The 19760-nt window shown below is 44.9% G+C and overlaps 1 protein-coding gene across 6 annotated transcripts in view; it reads right to left on the reverse strand.

The window, feature by feature from the left end:
- Window positions 1–3525: 3525 nt before the first annotated feature.
- The window catches only part of Arpc1 (Actin-related protein 2/3 complex, subunit 1A), a 40327-nt gene continuing 24092 nt past the window's right edge, over window positions 3526–19760 (reverse strand). For 5 of the 6 annotated variants that reach the window (XM_075868606.1, XM_037431274.2, XM_037431275.2 and 2 more), the window contains exons 7-9: window positions 15033–15133; window positions 8554–8734; window positions 3526–7239 (exon numbers count right to left, since the gene is read on the reverse strand). In XM_075868606.1, coding sequence (XP_075724721.1) covers window positions 7198–7239; window positions 8554–8734; window positions 15033–15133 — 324 coding nt within the window. In that variant the 3' untranslated portion in view covers window positions 3526–7197. The remainder of the gene's footprint in view (window positions 7240–8553; window positions 8735–15032; window positions 15134–19760) is intronic. The other variant, XM_037431276.2, reaches the window with a different exon arrangement.

The following is a 19760-nucleotide window of genomic DNA, read 5'->3' on the forward strand; positions in this document are numbered from 1 at the left end:
GGTATATTCCGTAAAGAAAACGAATTCTGTAATGCGCGGTTCATTCCGTTAACTAAACGGAATTAAAACGGCCTCTTAATTTCGCAGCAGCGCCGCGCTCGACTTCTGCTAGGCTCGGTCCATTCCGTTAATTAAAACGGCCAGCGTCGCTCATGCACTCGCGAAATTCACCGCGGATAGCACCAAATTCTTACGGAGAAGCCACAACTACAGGAGAAAAGTTTTCAGCCAAGAAGTGCACCGCGGATAGCACCAAACTCTTACAAAAAAGCCACAACTACAAAAAAATTTTCTGCCAAATTTAGCGGCAGTCTGGCAACAACCACCCCAAAGTCTGGCAACAAATTTATGCAACGCCAAATGGAACCTTGCCTTGCCTATTCGGCTAACGATATCATCGTTCTAAAATTAGTTAAATAAACAAATGTGTTGTTGTTTTGGTTTGTTCCGACCGCGTATGCAGTTTACGTTCGCTCCAAGAGCATGGTGGCACTCGCCATATCGAGACCCCACAATGTGAAGCACTCCTAGAGGAACCAAATGTACTTTCAGCATTTCTATCTACTTACTCTAGCTTTCCGCTGATCTCGAATCCACTGCTTTATTTGTCGCCGCTTCGCAAGCTGCCCCCATCGCTCCAAGTTGCCATAAGCAAAACTGATCCGATTTATCGGAGATTAAAGTGTAATCGTGGCGTTTCCAGTACGGCAAAACTAAAATATTTAGAAAGATTAGTCGCAATGATGTGCTCACAGCAGCTTCGACAGAGCAGCGGGGATGGTAACACTTTTTGATGAAAGAACATGATTTTCCTGAAGCTGCACATGCTTTGACCGGTCCATAAAAATGTTCGTTCCCATCTACAACTGCATCGGCCAGTCGCAGCACAATAAAAACATGAACAAGTGATGTAATATATAGGGCCCCTGTTAAACGCTAGCCTGCTCTGCTGTGCTGCTGCACAGGGCGAACGGCGGCGCAAAGCACCTTTAAGGAAAATTGTCACTGATGAAATGCTAGAAAATATCACTAAATTGTACCTTTGCCTCGTAATATTTTCTTTTTTTCGTCACAATGTAATTGACTGATGAATGTGGTCAATCAAAGTTTTGCCTTAGTTGTTGTTTTCCCCAGCATGCAGCCGACGGTGACCACTGTCGAAAGTGGCGGGGCTCAGCCCTGTCAACTTCTATCAGAAAGGGGGGGGGGAGCTTGCGCTCCCTTGCCTCCCCCCCCCCCGCCGGCTGATACGGCTATGCATCTTCGTTACACACACACACACACACACACACACACACACACACACACACACACACAAACACACACACACACACACACATATATATATATATATATATATATATATATATATATATATATATATAATCGTACGCTAGACCCACACAGCCCAGCTCGGTGTCGTCTGCTGCGATGTGTTTGGTAATGGCGGCGCATGCCGAGATTGTAATCCAAAGTCCCGCGGTGAGACGTATAAACAAGTTTTCATGTATAAACAAGTTCCTGGTCCGTCGAAAACGCCCACAGAAAGTTCCTTCTGCCCCTGCTCAATTTGAATCGCCCGCGTCAAATGAAGGACTCGACGTCATCATCTGTGCTGCAGGTTTCCGCCAACCAGCGGAGGTCCAAGAGCTCCAAGGTTGCAATGCTTAGCAATAACTGCGGTTCACTGCACGTTTGTTTATTGCAATATCGTAAAAATGATCTAATTCACTTTTCATAGAATAGCAGCAGAAGTTTGTACATAATTTGCATTGACGTCATTGTGGCCGCCATCTTTGGCACTCAACCGGTTGAGATCACTGTCCTCGCGTTCCTGTATGTAGTGACGGAAGTGACTTTTTACATTTTGGAGCATACTTTGGAGCAGTAAAAGTACTGTTTTGGGGCGGCCACAAGCATTTTCGGAGCAGAAAAAAAAAGGTAGTTTAGAGCAGCTGTTGGTGTTTTAGGAGAATATATTAAACTTGCTGCACATGAATTGGAGTTCAGAGCATTGTCGAAGCACCTCGTAAATAATAATGTATTTAAGAGACAACAATCAATGTAAAATTCAAATACTAGTATTTGTGACAGAAATCATATCGGACCGGAAAAGCTGAATGCCACATTTTTGAAGTAGTCATAGTCCCACTCCCATATAACAGTTGCCAAATAAGCAGAAAATAATCGGTATGAGGTAAAAGCAATCCTGTTCATTTTCTTCACCACACTAGCCTGGATGTCGAGCTGAAAAAAAAAAAACGAACAGCCAAATGAGCTATATGCTTAATTGCCAGTTCTTTTCGCACAAATGAGGTCAAAGCTGATAATGCTGCACACTGAGACGACAGAACATAGATTATTTTCAATTTCTTTAGGACTTACACGAGTCGGTCAAAAAGTGAACGTTAGTCATTCTCGTTCTCTCGGTGTCACTTCAGAGCAAGTTTGGAGCAATTACTAACAAAAAGTGTTGTTTGTAGCAGCATCTCTCTTTTGGAGCAGTTTGGAGCAGCACTTCCATCACTGTGTATGTTCCTTCCTGGCACGGCCAGCGACAGCTCCAGAGGGGGGGGGGGGGTAGGTGAGATCGCCCCCCCCCCCGTCTCTGTCAGTACCTCCTTCCCTTACTTTAGTGGTCGTAGTTCACCTATTACAAATGAATGAAACTCCTCTGACCACACATTAACAGTCACAACAACGCCCCCGTCAGATGTTAGTTGAGGCGACCCTTCCCCCTAAATGTGTGTGGTCCAAACGTGTCCCCCTCTGTCCACGGATCTCTCATGGGATGTCCAACGGATCTGGGATGTCCGAACGTGTCCACGGGTCTCTCATGGGATGCGAAGCAGCAGCGTTGCGCACGGGTGACGTCACGGGTAGAACGGCGCTAATGCGGGTGCTCTTGCGAGCGCTGGAACATTAGTTTGAAGCATTGGCTGGCGCAGGTCTTGAAGGTGACACACACACAGACATGTTTCAACGCGCACTATCGGTACGCGTCAGTATTGCACGTGAACCGACGAGTCGGCGGTGTAGCGAGCGGCGGTCGCGGCAGGTGTTGCGGGCGAACGGAGGAGGTGGCAGCTGCGGGCGCCGCCCCAAGCGCACGGGCAGGCGAGGGAATATGACGTCAGCGCGCACTGCTAGTGGAGGGTGACGTCAGCGCGCAGTAGCGGCGTGACCTACTTGGCACCGCACAAACACTTGCGGCGCATTCGTACGGATGCACAGCGTTACAGAGGCTAGTCAAAGAGCTGCTTCACATCTAAAAGTCACAGTCCCTGCCTTCTTAGGGCCTCCAGCACTGTAAACATTCCCGTGACGTCAAGTGAAAACTATATCAAAACAGGGACACCACACAGCTCGCGAGGGTGCCACTCCAATTTTCCAACTTTTTTTTTCACTCAAGAATACTCTGTTCTTGCCAGCAATGGTTATTTTATTAATACACAAGCATAAACTTTCAATCTAGCTGAATTTGATGTTCCCCTAGTGTCCCACCCATGCTCAGAAGAGCCCAGAGAAGAAAGGCATGTGTCATTTATTTGTCATTATCTTACAACCTCGAGACCAGGGCTCCCAGCATAGAGACACGACCATTGAAACATCCGTAATGCAGTTTTTAAACAGTGCACAAAGGAATCGCAGATGCAGAACACCTGCAAGAATAAATTAAGCAGTTACACTGCTTTTTCCCACAGTAAGTCAGGCCAAGGCTCAGGGACACTATCAACAATGTTTCATTCAGACAAACATGCAAAGCATTGACAAACGAAAATTGCAGCACACGTTGCCCTGGCAGTCAGCCTTCAACAGCTTACCAGCATTTACTAGTTTATTGGCTGAAGAAGCTAGCACGTTTTATTTTCACTATCTCGCTGAAGTGATTACCTTGCAACTGCTAAAGTGTGCTTCCTGAACTGCCTTTCTTTCAAACAAACCATTACAATGGCACTTTAGCCATAAATATTAGCCAATAGCTTTTTTACTGCAAGCGCATACACATGTACCACTCGATTCGGAATGTCTAAAGCGATGAAAAAACAGACCCCCCCCCCCCCCCCTGCAAATACCCTTAAGTTCACCAACACAAATTATGGTAATTTATTTTCCCCTCTACTTCGCAATCTCAAATGCCTGCCCTTTCTCATATGCACAAACTAAATGATGTGGCATGAGGAGGGGAGGAGGGCAGTGGGGCTCTGAGTCTCTACAGAATGCACATTTTTTAATGTTCATTGTCCATAAATTCAACCACAAACCAACTCTCCGAAACCAAAGCTCTGCATAAACCATGGACCATATGCGAAATTCAAGAATGCAGCCATAAACTGCGGTACACAACAAAACGATGAAAGAGACGAGGGTATTGCTGACAATGCTCCAGTGCCAGAAGAGCTGTAGTCATCTCAAGTGTCTATCATAGGCAAGAAAAATGCCACAATTTGATTTAATGTTAGCCAGGCAAACACCATCTGCTACGCAATGCGCAGTCACAGAACAGCTTCCACCCTGACGTACACTTTGTGTTGTAAAAAGCAAACTCTCAACCACTGAAAATGCAACAAACCGATCAAATATAGCTCAGCTGATGCACTCGCATAGAGAGATCAGTCAGTGTGTGCACACTGCTGCTTGAAACACTACAGCGGCTTTGTAAAACACATGCTGGTGTTGCTGCAAATAACACACCATCAACAGCCAGCAATAATTCTGCCCTCGTATGTCTCGGTGTGACAGCTAACATTCCCTAAAAACAGCCCTAGTCTAAATATTGAGCACACTTCGAGAAATACGCTAACTACAAAAAATAAAACTTCGACAAAGGTACCCATGCTGCAGTGACAAGGCTTCACATTTCACTTGTGACATGACAAAATAGAATACCTAATTGGCATTTACTGAGCTTTACACTTGCTCAAAGCAGTCTCTATACTGGAGGTTTGTGTGGTGGGGTAAGCTCAGCTCGAGAAATTTGTATCAGTGCCCCGAACATTGCAAAGGTGAGCTTGTTACATTCAGATATCAAGTTCAACAAGATGAAAACTTGAAAGCTGAGAAAATCCACATTTTCTTTTATAGTTTCCAAGGCATGTGTGGCCTACCCATAGCGGAAAGTCTTGAATGGTAATTTTGGTACATAGTTGCTCCACATGTGGCTCAATCTCACAGGCTTCCGTTCTGCTGGTCCCGAATTGTGATGCAAAACTTCTTCAGGCTATTAAAACATATACAGTGGGACAGCTTACTGCTTTCGTGAAATTTGATGGTGATTTGCATGTAGGTCCACCAGGCATCAACAAATATTTTGTCTTCATTGATAGCTTTAGATGACTATTTTTCTGATATACAGCTTTTCTTTTCTAGCAGTAAACTATTTGTACACATCTAAGTCGTTACAATTCTAATGCGCACAAATATAAATAACATATCCTTCTGAGAGACTGCTCAATGATTACAACGTGGTTTTTACGACAATACATGCAAAACCAACAGCGAGAGAGAAACAACATCAGCTTCAAAATTTAGGGGGGTGCCTAACCACTAAGTCCATGATGTTTTAGATGACTGGTACATCTCCTAATTACATTGCGCCAAAATGTGAGCCCGTTTTTCAGCCATAGAAAGCCATAGATGGCAATACCTGCAGGCATGAGCAGCAACACCAGACAAGAAGCTAGCCTCGGGAGAACACTCACACAACCTTCTTTACGATAAATAAGGAATGACTGGAAGAAAGAAACCCGACAATAGCCATTTCACCTTTATCGCAACCTTTTGAATCAGTTTAATGAATCCAAATGGTTGACCCGACTGAACACCACTCGCATCATAAATCCAGAGTAACTTGAGCTATCTGCTTCTGTGCACAGATTTAAAGCAAAAGTAGTGACAGCTCAAGCGTATGTCACAATGTCAACAAGTTGTAGCAAGTGGGCTTTGCTTGCACCGGGAAAAACTTGTGGTGGGCTGGTGTATACGTAGTAATGATTGCTTATTCTTCATTTTCTTTATCATAATCCCTGTTTGGATATGGTTTCTCCTATTGATAACATAGGCAGAGTACCACTATGACTACTGGCCAATAGAGATTGCTACATTACCGTAACTTTGCCAAGTGCACTAAATTACTCTGCAATTTTGGAAGAGTGAGTTGGCCTTGCCATAATAAAGTTCAAGCAAAGGCTCGAAAAACAGTGTGCATGTTAAAGTGATGTTCACTCATGTCACGCAGCACTGCGTTTCTTGGCAATCTTGTCGCATTCAGAGTCGGCTCCAGTGGGCTTTTCCCAGAGGCTGCGGCAAACACTCCCAGTTCTACAAAGCTTCAGCAATGATATCATTTCGGTAATCACAGAAACGTAAAAGCTTTTCGGAACTACTAGGTGCCGGTGAAAACATTTGCCAGGATTCACCTAGGCCAACAATGTAGCTTCAGCATCTATGTCGTGTATAGAGAATAGCCAAGTTGCAACACAGTTTTTATAAAATACTCTTGCAACACCAGCAGTACTCAAATCTGAGCCTGCAAACAATATCTTGTATTATTTTTTCTTTGCTTTAACAACATTCAATTCTTTAATCCATGTGGCGCTGGCAACTACATTATTCAACATATGAAATTTCGACTTACAAGTACCAAGAAAAAAAGATGCACTGGTGCACTTTTCACGCTTTTCTTGCAATAGGCTTTACTATGCTGGTATTTGAGGGTTGTAAACTGAGTGCTTTTCACGACAATTTGTATTAATCAACTCCTAAAAGCCACGAAGACGGCAGAGAAAATAGTTGGATTAGTCAGCGTTTAAAACGCACTGTACACAGCGGGGGGGGGGGGGGGGGGGAGTACAGAAAGGGCAAATAAGAACAAAAGATACTCAAACAGTCACCAGCAGCAGAAACAATTGATTCGAAAAACAATGCTCGCATTAAGTTATTGACTTATATATATATAAAAAAAATCAACACAGTCCTTCCTGGATGCCTTGGGCAGCAGCATGTCGGCATGGAAGCTGTCGTCTGGTTTGGCTCGCCGTCCGCGTGGAAGACACTGTCGCGGACCGTAAGGGAGTCGTTGTCTGCCCTCTTGTGGCGGCAGGTTCATGCGCACGCTTTTTGTCCTTTGCCAACGTTAGACGGGTAGAGTGGCTCGCTCCAGCCACACCCTAGGTCGACTACTGCGACGAGCGGAGGTCAGACGATGCGCATGCCTGCCATTGAGGACTGCAGCGTCTGCTTTGGGTCAAAAGAAAAAAAAATAAGATAAAGAATCTGTACATCCGAGCAGAAGGGAACAAAGGCTCAGCTACACATCGCTGCTGGGATTGTCGCAATGCGACCTCATTCTAAAGGACCAGGCGTGCAAATGCCAACACAAGAAGGAATTCGAGGCTTTTTGAATGCTGGGAAAGAGAAAAGGCTCAAAAACTTGGCTGCGCATGCTCATGCAATAGGCAAACCTATCAATCTGGCACACACCATGGGCTATGCGAATGAGATTGTTTAAGCCTTTGATTTCACCTTTATGCAAGTTAATCATCAATTACCTCTTCATGCAAGTTATTCGTCGACTCGCATGAAGATTAAATAAAATGTTACCTTTCACGTTGATTCCTATGCGTGCCGGACTGATTAATGCGTGGGCCTGCACACGCAAGTTTTCGTGCCTTTTTTTCTTTTCTGCCATTGTGTGCATTTTCAGTCTTTAGTAGGATTTTGTAGTATTCCGACTCCCTTCTTGTGTTTGTGTTTGCAAACAGACATTTAGAATGAATACGAACCAACTAGCACAGCTCTTGTTATTCTAAATGTGACTGTGATTTATCGCATAGCGCTACTTCAACACTATCACGATTGCTAAACTAAGCTCTGTACACCTGAAGTCATTACAAGGAGGTTATTGAATCTTGCACGCTATCTCACCGAAACATGTATGCCATTTTTGAGGGAATGAAACCGTGCTTTGAAGCACTGCTGCCAATAATAATATCAGGTGTTAAATGCCCGAAAAACATGATAATGAGGGGCGCTGTCGAGGAGGGCTACGGAAATTTCGGTCGCCAGATGGTCTTTAGCGCGCACTGACATCACACAACACACAGGTGTCTAGAATTTCGCCTCCATCGAAATTATACCGCCACGGCCGGGGCTAAACCCCCCCGAGCTACGGGCCTGCAGCCGAGCACAGCAACAACTGCTCCACCGGGACGGACGTAATGTTATTAACCGAACGTCAGATGTCACTACCTTTGCACTCACACCTATTTTGCTGCACTCGACTTTTTGATACTAACCTGCATTGTTCTTACCTTTGTATCTGATACCATACCTCTGGCACAGCGCCCCTGTAAGGCCTATGAAATATTTGTATATACACTCAAACCTCACAATAACAAAGTTACATCTTGCAAGAAATTAAGTTAGTTACATCCATAGATTTGTTACTTAACACTATCTATTGCAAGCCTATTTTTAATTCACTTCATTGAAACCAATTTTTCATAATATTGAAGTTTGAGAGTAATGACAAAAAACAGTATTCTATTCTACCTTGATGTCCCACAAGATGAGTCTTCCATCCATGCCTTGGGAGCAGACGCGCGATGCGCTGTCCCGCTTTCCCTGCACCAGGGTCACTAGGGTGATGGCATTTTGGTGCGCCGTGTCCAGAAGGGTGTCACCCCGGCTCTCCATTGCATGCTTGTCCATGTTGAGGAACTTGCGCATGGCACTGCACATTGAAGAATTCCACATTGCACACTGGTTCTGCAAGTGTCTACCAAAAGCCCAGGCTGACAAGTACAGCTGGTCGTAACATCAGTTGTAACATCCGGCTCGCGATCAGAGCATTGTCAACACTGCACGGCGCGGCCGACATAAAAATTAATGACGTGAACATTGTTTTTTCTACTGTGGAGCTATTCTCGATGCGCTCACCTTATGGACCTTTCCACTTCAGCGGAGCACATTTTACTCTAAAAAGCAACTAGTCTCGACGCCATGGTGCTCTCGATCCACGTTGACGCATTAAACCTCCCAGGAGATATCCAGTGCAAAGGGAAAGGAGGTGGATGACGTGTACAGTAGCACGGCACAAATATGAGTTTGCATATGAACACATCGAGATATTTGAGAGCAATGTTGGGAATGTGTACTGACCTTTTAGGTGCATTAGGTGGTCAGTCATATTAAATTTGAATAGAGGGGTAGCGTGATCAGATTTCATGCATAGCCTCCGAGATCGGTGTCCAAAAACGAATTTCTGTGGCTGCATTTTTTGGGGTGAAGCGAACACCATCCTTCTCATTCGCGTCGAAAATTGAAAAAGCTTCGCCACATCCAAAAGAGGCTGTAGAAGAAAAACAGGAAACCGGGGCCTGCTGTTCGTTAAGTTCTAGCCTATCGGCGGCAGCTGAAGTTGACAGTCCACAAAATGAACATGTCAGGTACATTCCCCACATGTTTTCAAAGTCAATGTCGTGCATGCCGGTGCTACAGTATAAGCTTGATGCTCCGTCAACCATGGCCACCACATTGCGACTCATATTGAGTGCCACTGTACATGGTTTCAGCGGGTATCACCACCATAACAATGTAGTTTTCAGTGCCTAATGTGACATTTCCGATGAACTCATTATGCCATAAAGCAGCAACACTTATTAGAAAATCTCACTGCCCCTTCTCCAATTTATATACACTAGACTATCAGCAAACGGAACTGCTGCTTAAATGGAACAAATGGAATGCAGAAGATTGGTTTCATTCTTGTATCCTGCAACCATGTTAATCTCTCACCAAACGGAACTCCTGTAAAATGGAACATATGGCATCTTCAGCTGGTGACACTGGTGGTGTTTTCTGTGCACTCGTGCGGTGCTGTACGTTCGTTTGGAAGCCACGCATGCGGTCCCGCATGTTAGGCTGGGCCAGCCGCGACACGAGTGCCCACTATCGTGGCAGTCGGCAATGGAGCATGGTGCAATTGCATCAGCCCGCGCGCACTGGCAGACGACGCAGTGACTTTCTGTCATTTCAGGCGTAATTAACAGCTGGCACTGCTGGAGAACACGGCCGGATGGGACAGAAGAAACGTGCACGAGCTTACATCGTCCGACCGTACTCGCACAAGGCTACTTCGGTGCCAGGATTTCACTGGACACTGAAGGCAATGCGAAAATTATCGTAACGCTCGTTGAGTTGGTACAGAACTGATGCAGCACAAACGCCCGAAAAACAGACATGCACCCCCTGGACACACAGCGTCTCGCGAGTGTATCTCATTGCATGGTTTTCCCCCGTTTGCTCTTTTATTCCCAGCACAAATAGGTCACTAGAAATTGTCATCTGCTGATTGGCACGTCTCGCAGACGGTGCTGCTGTTGTGGATTCCAGTCTTGTGATTCACACGTCTGGCCCGAGGTGGGGCATGAAACTCTGGTGGTGCTTGACGTAACTTTCCTTTCACCGTCACAGTGCGAGTGCACCTCAGCCGAAGATGCCAATATTTTCCCGGTCCCTTGAAGTTCAGTTCAATGAAAGGCTACCGTATCGTTGCCGGGGCGTCCCGAAACAACGATCTGTATGATTATGAGGGGCACTATAGTGGAGGGTTCAGAAAATTTCAACCAGCTGGTGTTCTTTAATGTGCGCCTGAATCTAGGCACGCAGGCCTCTAGCTTTTCGCCTCCATTCAACAGCGGCTGCCACAGTCGAGCTTCAATACCTGCGGGTCAGCAGTCAAGCACCATTACCTAACCACTGAACCACAGGGGTGGGTTTCCAAGCTGACGTTAGCTAAAATATTTGGCTGCACATACTGGGTGCAAGAAATGACAGAACCGGGTGAAAAAGACAAAAAAAGATCTCTCTTTGCCCAGTGACATACAGTACAAGCATGCAAATTCACAGGCAAATAATCTTAAAGAATGGTATACATAGTCATGCAAATTTATGTACTGTTTTTTTGCCTTGACATCAGAATTAACACTATCAGTGTTTATGTGCTCATGCAAGGCACCCACCCCACTTGCAGTTATTGGACACTTCATGAACGCTGTTGCCAATCTGCTGATAAGACTAATATATGTAAGCACGACCTATTCTGGATTGATAACATGCACATAAAACAGCGGTAAAATCAAACCAATTTATTAGAGACACTGACATAGGAGACAAATGGGTATAACAGACATCAGTATGCAGTAAAATACAGGTGGATAAGAAAATGCATACAAGGTACCCTGCTTGTAAGAGACATCTCATGTAAAAGACAAGAATCGCTCCCTAGAGCATGCCTCTTATAAAGGGGTTAAACTGTATTCAATTTAGTGCTTGCACCTGTAATTGTCACCTAGACATTGCTTCATTTTCGATCGTTAAGTTAGCTCCCAATAAACGCATACTGCCACATACTATATCACCGCGTGTCTCTGCCTCGCCGTTCATGAAATTGCAATACAATCCTCATAGCCAACCGAGATATGAAGATCCAAGGCCTTGTCGTGGATCGAATACTGTCAATGTTCGCTGGCTAAGCCAGCAGGCAGAACACTCATCACTTCAGCGGTGTACCGTGGTGTCACACAAAGGCCAAGGCATTCCCAAAAGTGACAAAAAAATGTAGCACCTGCACATAAAAATTTTCGGTTGCTGTAACTCTACATAACAAAAACCAATCAGGAATAGTGTTAAGAAACATAAGAGATCCCTGAACTGCTCCATCTCCTTGGTGAAAAAACACATACAAAAGAAAGCAAACACTGCTGTGAACATCTCAGCCACACCTTGCAGTTGTGTGCCGGAAGAAGAGAGTTTATAAGTGAAATGCATAGTTGCACACAGAATCATACTTGACTAGAGCACCCGGCCAGTCGCTTCAGTTGCCGTTTTCTGCAGAATTATCCAAAACCAACGCCGTAATAATACCTAACATAGTCATACTGCATGATAGGCCCTTGAGCTATAATCCAAGCATGAACGGGAAGCTTGTAGCTATATGAGCTAGCAGCTTGAGACAACAGCATCCACAGCCACGCGCTTCACCACTCTAGGCAAGCGTGATTTCATCTTCTCTACTTTCTCAGGCACGTTGTTTTCGTACAGAGGTCTGTCCTTACTCTTGCTATATAACCCCAAGCTACCAAGCTTGGTTTCATGATTGTTTCTCAAACCGTTCAAGCGCAGCATCAGCATGCTTGCCCTGCTGTTGCTACCAGGTTAATAAACATCGTTACGTTTTATGTTGGGATCCGTCCTTAACCGACTCCGCATCCCACACTCTCTTCTGAGCTGCTGACAGCTATTGGCCTAGAGCTGTCCTAAATCAAGAGGGCCATTTAGATCGGACACACTACTTGCCACACTGTGCTCACGTGCCAGCTTCAAGCTCTGCAGTGCAGCAAAATTGTGCAACACAGTACCGGAAATGTCGTGCGCCTAAATCTTAAGGGGAGAGAGTGATTGCATTTCACGATGCGGGCTAATAGTCATGGCATGTGCCGACATAGGTTCTTCTCTCCTTGTCATCCACTCCCTGTGCAGCTTCCAACGCGCTCGTCATAATGAAATGAGAGATTAGATAATGATAAGAGAGAGCGTAGGGTCAATCCTTGTAAATCTGGTCGTTTTTGGCGTATTTGAATAGGTTGTTTTAGCAATCGATCTGTGAGGTAATAAACTCCAATTCTATGCTCATTTGATGATTACTTGAAAAACTGATTCAGGACTTCCTTTAAATGCCAAGCCAAACACACTGTGAAGTTTGTTAAACACAGTGCACACAGCAAACCAACACAGCAACAGCAGGGGTAACAGCAAAAGTAGGTGGCACAATGTTACCTTGTACTCTACTACCTTGTACTCTATCAATCAAGATGAGGTAACTTATGTCGTAGGCAGAGCAGTATCCTCTACGAAGGAGGAACACAGTGACCTTGGACTATCCTGAGAGGTGTGTAGCTGCCGTAGCCTCCGCCTTGTTGCCAAGATGCCATTAGTGCACTGCTACACTGCTCGCAAGGCTACCACACAGAGAAGATGCAAGCAATCACGTTAGTCTTTTCTACTCAAGCATTATCAGGTGCGCCTCGTGGATGAGCAGGCTCTTTCGAAACACACAGGATTTGCTCACATACGCAGCTGGGCTGATAACTTCGGGGTCATCATCCGGCGAGCTGTGCTGGCCGCTTCCGGAGGCTACCTCATTATCACTGTGCACGATGGAGGAGACACATCAGCACAATACATACTCTTAGAAGTGACACACGACATGAATCAAAGGTTCGCAACATGGCAGTCACTTCAGCAGCTGTTTGTGTAGTCTCCTGTGGCACCACCTGACCATAAACACTTGGATCTCTGTTGAGGACTGCTGCTGCCCAAGACTGGTACGACTTCCCACGATTGGTCACTTACAGAATATACAATCAAACCTCAATATATCGAACGAGGATATAATAAAATATCGGCTATAAGGTAGTCAATTAAAAAAAGTTTTGCAATAGACACAATGTTAGAAACAACCGTTTAACAAAATTTTGGATGTAAAGAACTTATTTTCTTGTAAGATGCAATTTTATTATAATGAGGTTTGAGTGTAGAAGAGACTCTCAGTAAATGAAAATGTGACATAAAACTGCCGAGTACAGTGGAACTCCAATTATACAACTTTTAGGGGACCACGCAAAACCATCGTATAATCGAAAAAGTAAGGCTATAGACCGCAACACTGAGCCTTGCCCGAAAAATGGGTACAGACTACCTGAATAAGCCCATGGCACGACCTTCTTGTTCTTAATTTAACCTACCCTCCGCAACGAGGGTATATTAAATTATTGTTCCCAGTTGTAGTTAATGGCAGCATTAATTAGTTGAAGGAGGTAGGAGCAAATCTTTATTTTCAGCCTTAAAAACAATCAAATCCAACGCGCACCTTTTAACCAATAAATAGAGCCCGAAAATTACCAGCGTGTGAAAACGAAACCAAAACAGTGTTGCCGTTAGCCTCGCATCAGAAGAGTCAGACGCAGTGTCAACGCTATCGCGTAATGGCGATGGACAATGAGTTCAAGTACAATGCGTTCGTGCACGACTGAGCTGTGTGCATTGTAATTTGTTGCCTCGTGAAGTGCAACTAGTGGTGTCCCGCTGTTGTTATGAGCATTGATGTCAAGTGAAAGTAAACTTGCACGGCAAAAGCAGCTGCGTCATGCCCTAATGCGTGCGCGTACCAGTGACTGTGAGTGCGACAGAGGCAGGAGATCAGCCATATGTCGACAAGGAAATATTTCCACGGACCTATAATGTGGTATAATGTGACAATATCAGCTTTTTGGTCAGCTGAACCTACACTATGTGGATAGAGGTTGACAAGGTAACGACCCCGGATACATATGCACGCAATTGAGGCGTATGTAGAAGTGCATGAACTTCCGGGAGAATAAATTTTCCATTCGATGAAGATGACTACTTTTCCTGTAGTCTTCCTTGGGGTACGCAAGTTCATATTTTGCACTCCTGAATATTTGGTCGACATGTGATTCGAGTAAAGGTGTTTTTTTTCTTTCCGACAGAATGTGAAAGTCGTTGTAAAATGTGGGGTCGACGTAAAACTGCGTCGTATAAACCAAGGTTTTTAATACATTGTTTCTATGGGGATTTTGCCGGGACCAAACCGATTCATCGTAAAATGCAGGTCGTCGTGAAACTGGGAGACGTATAATTGAAGTTCCACTGTAAACAGAACGACTGCCTCTAATATGGTTAGTTTCGTACCTGTATTCTCCTGTGAAACTCCTGTTAAACGGAACATATTTTCCCGGCACACATCTGCCCACGAAATTTTGCTTGGGCCAAGCTCTCTTACACTGCACACCACCACGAGGACAAAAACTAAGGCTTGGCCCATTGTGCATGGACAAACCACAATGCCCATCAGGGCTTCAGTTTCTCATACCTCCAACACACAACGCCAAAATGGTGAAAATTCAGAAACACTAAAAAAATTTCGGCAGCTTGAATGCGACTCTCACCTGACGCCATCCACCTCCTTGCGCTGAGACTTGTCGAGCTTGTCGACAAAGGTTATCTGGTCCTTGCTGTACTCGTACACCATGGGGCAGCAGTCGTAGCCCTAGGTTGACAAAGAGGCTGTGCTTAGACGACCAAACGTTTAGAGGAGCTTTTAGGTACCGATTGCTAGTGCAAGCATCATGTTCTTTGCACATGTATTTTTTTCAGAGCATAACACTTTGCCCACTGTATTTTTAATCAAAACCAATACAAAAATACAGGTTTTTTTAAATTCCATATTCAATTCCAGGTGTCTTGAAATACAAAAAAAAATTAATTAAAGGTGCTTTATTCACATACGACTGAAGCAAGGTGTCACTTATGCCGTTGTTTCCCAGGTAATGTAGAACGCCTCAAAACATTTTTTTTCGAGTCTTCGGTGTGCCACAACCGAAAGTATCAGCGTTGTAAACGCTAGGAGTGCGCCCACACTGTCTGCGATGAATGGCTTGGCAGATGAGTATCGTCATCCGTGGGTAGGGAGGCCCTGTGCTTACCGAGGCCATTGTTAAGACCACCGAGGCCACATGACAAAGGGAGGCAATAAATCCCGAGTAGTGTAAGGCACAGATGTTGGTGGGTGTAAGCTAGTCATACGGTGCGCTCATTGTTCAGTTGTTACTTAAAGTCTGTGCACTAAACCACGATGGAAGAGAAGAACTGAAATGTGTTTTGCATATTTCCCACCAACCAGGCTCACCAAATACACTTAAACCTCATTATAACGAAGTTGCATCTTACATGAAAATAAGTTTTTTATATTTGAAAATTCGTTACAAAGGTATATTCCTGACAATATATAGCAAGCATATTCATCATTTGCTTCATTATAACCGATATTTTGTTATATCTGGGTTCGTAATATCGAGGTTTGAGTGTATATTACACACAGCATACACCGCTTATAGCATTAATCGCAGGAGTCGCAAATATCCGCACCAGAGCTGACGTCCGATTTACCAGATCCTCAAGTGACTGCAAAAACGTCTGAAAAATCGGGCAGCCCGGAAAACAAATGCATCAGACAACGCATCTTTTTTATATAGGTCTTTTTTTCTGACGGAGGATATCACGGCATCAGTAAAGGACTCTCATTTTAATTCAGCGAATGCATGATTCAGGTGACTCTGAACAGAGCTGTTTACATAAAAAAAATAAAGAAAAAATGTGGCCGCAACTAACCATTTGTAAACACTTCGGCGCAGTAAAAGTCTCTAATTTTCATTTGCCTTGGCGTTCCACTTGCCCGCGATGATGTCTGCCTCAATTTCAGCTAACATCATGCTGTTGCTGTACACAGATGACAGTCATCAGTTCTGGCCTCAACTCCGAGCTCGTTGGCTGTGTAGGCGCTCCCTCTTCGATCTCCGTGTCGGAGTCCTTCGTAAGTTGACGAAGGATTTCGTCATCGGTTAATTTCCCACACAGCCTGAGGTCTTTGTCAATACCGGCGATGGCCTTGGAGGTTATTCCGGCTGGAATCGAAACGTTGGCAGCGTGCAGATTGTCAAAGGCAACGTCTGCGGGTGGAAGTTCCCCGCACACGCTGTTCCCTCTGGGTGGGACAGCCGCCTCGGTGTCCAGTATGAAGCTCGCGTGGCGAAAACAATTCCAGGCGGTCTGTCGCATAACTGCCTTCCCCGAGTCTGCAAGCACGCCAGTCAATAGCATAGCTTCTCCCACTATTGGAGCGCAGCACCATGCGCCTGTGGCCACAGGTTTGACTAAGCTATGGCTGGCAACGCATTGGCGTGCACTAGATTTGGGCATTTGCGGTGCTGTGCTGCTGGCCACTGCTAGCCACACCTGCGATGCGAGTATGCTGGGTTAGAGGGTACGACAACAACCAAAATGTCGACGTCGATAGTGACTTTGAGTCTGTGGCTAGCGGTAAGAAGTTCGAAAAATGAAATGGCAAAAGCTATAAACGTCCAAAATTTCAGACTTTTTAGTACATTGACTCTATGGGGAATATGACAGTGCCACAGATGAGTCCGGGAAATCAGGCATATCCGGAATTTAAGGTGTCCGAGATCGGACACCGACTGTGTAAACAAACCAACCCTTTTCAAAAGCTGCAGTTGCCTGAAACGTGTTGAGCATGCAGCCTCAGGTGTCCGAGAATAGAAGCATGTGATGCAGGGTGTTTACAACAAGTTAAATTTTTGAACGCTAAAACTTAATATCCAAAGACACATGCAACGAAATGAATATGAAAGAGAGGGGAGGGGGCTAATAAAAGAAAGCACCAGTGCGGAAATTCGCAGACCACCTTTCAGACTGCCTTGATTATTCACACTACACAAACTACAGTTAAACCTCGTTATAATAAAGTTGAAGGGGGTGTTATAATTACTTCATTATAACCATTAGTTCGTTATAGCCAATATTCATTTTTACCGACAATTGGCCAGCAAGAGAAAATGTACACGCCAACGAATATCAGAGTAGCCCGCCGCAAAGAGGAAAACGGCCGTCGTAAGCCAAAAAATAGCAAAATAACAAAGAACAATGTACTTTATTACCACCAAATTCAGCACACCAGCTGGCAGATCACTTGAAAGTAAAATTGATCCTTAATATCATTGACGTTTGCTGACTCTTCCCTATGCGGATGACTGCTTTTTCAGCTGCAGCAGTTGTTTAGAGACCGTCCTCGCCGTCATAGTAAGCACCAAAGAAGCAGCACAGCAACTCTGTCACATCCAGCGCTTGTGCGGGCGTCGGTATGTCGGGTTCACCAACATTAGGCTCACGGCGTGGACACATTCGTCACTGTCGCCATGCACTCCCGTCACCGCGGGAACCATTTCCGCATCTGACAAAACTTCGGTTGTCACCGTGTCAGCATCGGCACCGACGTACACGCGGAAAGTGTCACAGTCAGGCACAACACCAGCGTCATGGAGAGCGAACCACGACGTCTGGGCCTGGTCGCCTGCGGCACCCAGTGACATCGCTGAAATCTTCGGCCACTTTTTTATGATCAGTAAATGCTCATTGCAGATGAAGAATGCTTCGTTATATCCATTGTGAGGAAATTTTCACTTCGTTAAAATGAGGTTTGAAATACATGGGCATCTATGGGAATTTCAAGAGGAACTACAATTGCTTCGATATATCCCGCTTCATTGTAATAATGTTTTACTGTACATGGAATCCTGACTGAAGTTTCACAAGCTAAACAATACCAATCATTTGATTTCACAGGCACACACCCGATTTCAAAACTATACAATCGAATCGCGAACCACCGTTCGAGTGTTACACATATCTGTCACCCATAGCCTTGTTTCATTATCGAAATGTATCCCCTTCTTTCAAGTGCAGCTACCAAAAAGAATTTCGTTGCTTTCACACCAAATTGCAACTTTGACTGCCCACGACCACTCCCACTCAGCAACCAATGCTGATTAGGCCTAGCCTGCTGCCCGATAAATTGTTGCGGGCAGTTTGTCTAAGACTACATGAAGATTAAGCGTCGAAAATATCTCACTCAAGTACAGTAGACTCTCAGTAAGATAATCTGTTAAACAAAACTACTGCTTAAATGCTTGTGTTCTGCACTCATGTTCATCTCTCGGTAAACAGAACTCCTGTGAAATGGAACACATTTTCCCAGTCCCTTTAGGTTCCGTTTACTAAGTGTCTACTGCACTAAAACAAGAGCAGTGCGCGGTAGTGAGATTGACGACAACAAAATCCCGCAAAGCTTACGCAAGTTCGTGTACTGGCAGGAAAGGCGAAAGATTGCGTCATAAAGCCGTAAAACAAAACTTGGAAATTCACTGAAGAGGTAGCGAACGCAATACCTGTAGTAAGAGTGACAACGATGGCGCTTTTTCAGACAGGAAACTCACTTGATGAGGACGTGACAGCACGTGCCATGGAGAGCGCACGCGACCGGCAAGCGGCCGGAGCCACGCCAGCACCAGTGCAAAGGCTTCTCTATCACATAGTAAACCACCCTCTTCTCTCACTCGGCAAGCTTGCACATCACTGCAGTGGTCTCTTTCCTTCTCCTCTCCTCACTCTGTCCCTCGTTCATTCACTCTGGGTTTCCTCCTCCTCTCTAATAACCTCGTCGCCAAATCCTCAGCGGTCTCACACTAGCTACCGAGTTTGTCACAAAGATTTTCCAGCAACCACATTATAACCGATCTTTCATTTTAGAGGACTGCAAGATCACGTGTATGCATACAAATGGTGTTCTATGGGAGGGTAAACTGGAGTTGAAAAAAAGACCCCTTTGTAAGCAGTTCTTCATTATAAGTGAATACATTATAAGTGGTCTGCACTGTATTTGAGTAACCAAATACACAAGATTGGATTCGCGAATCGAATTATTCAGGAAATTCAAATTCGATTTGTATTCATTACAGTCGAGCCCACACATAACGGGCCCCACTAAACTTTCATTTGAAACGAACAATATCCGCGTGACTGTTAAAATATACATTGTTTCAATGGCACAAAATCGCACTTACAACTAATGTCTCTAAGCGCCGCCGATCGGCTACAGCGAACGGAGTCTGCACTCTGCCGACTTCCCGGGAAACCACTTCCGACCACCCATCAGGCGCCGGCAAGGTGACCATAGATTCTTATTGTTAAACGCCGACCCTGCTTTTGCACTCTTCTAGTTGCCGCTCTCCCCCATTGCTTTTTGTTACGCACCCCTTCGTCTT

This window comes from Rhipicephalus microplus, chromosome 7 (genome assembly GCF_043290135.1).
Source record: "Rhipicephalus microplus isolate Deutch F79 chromosome 7, USDA_Rmic, whole genome shotgun sequence".
NCBI classification, from domain to species: Eukaryota; Metazoa; Arthropoda; class Arachnida; order Ixodida; family Ixodidae; genus Rhipicephalus; species Rhipicephalus microplus.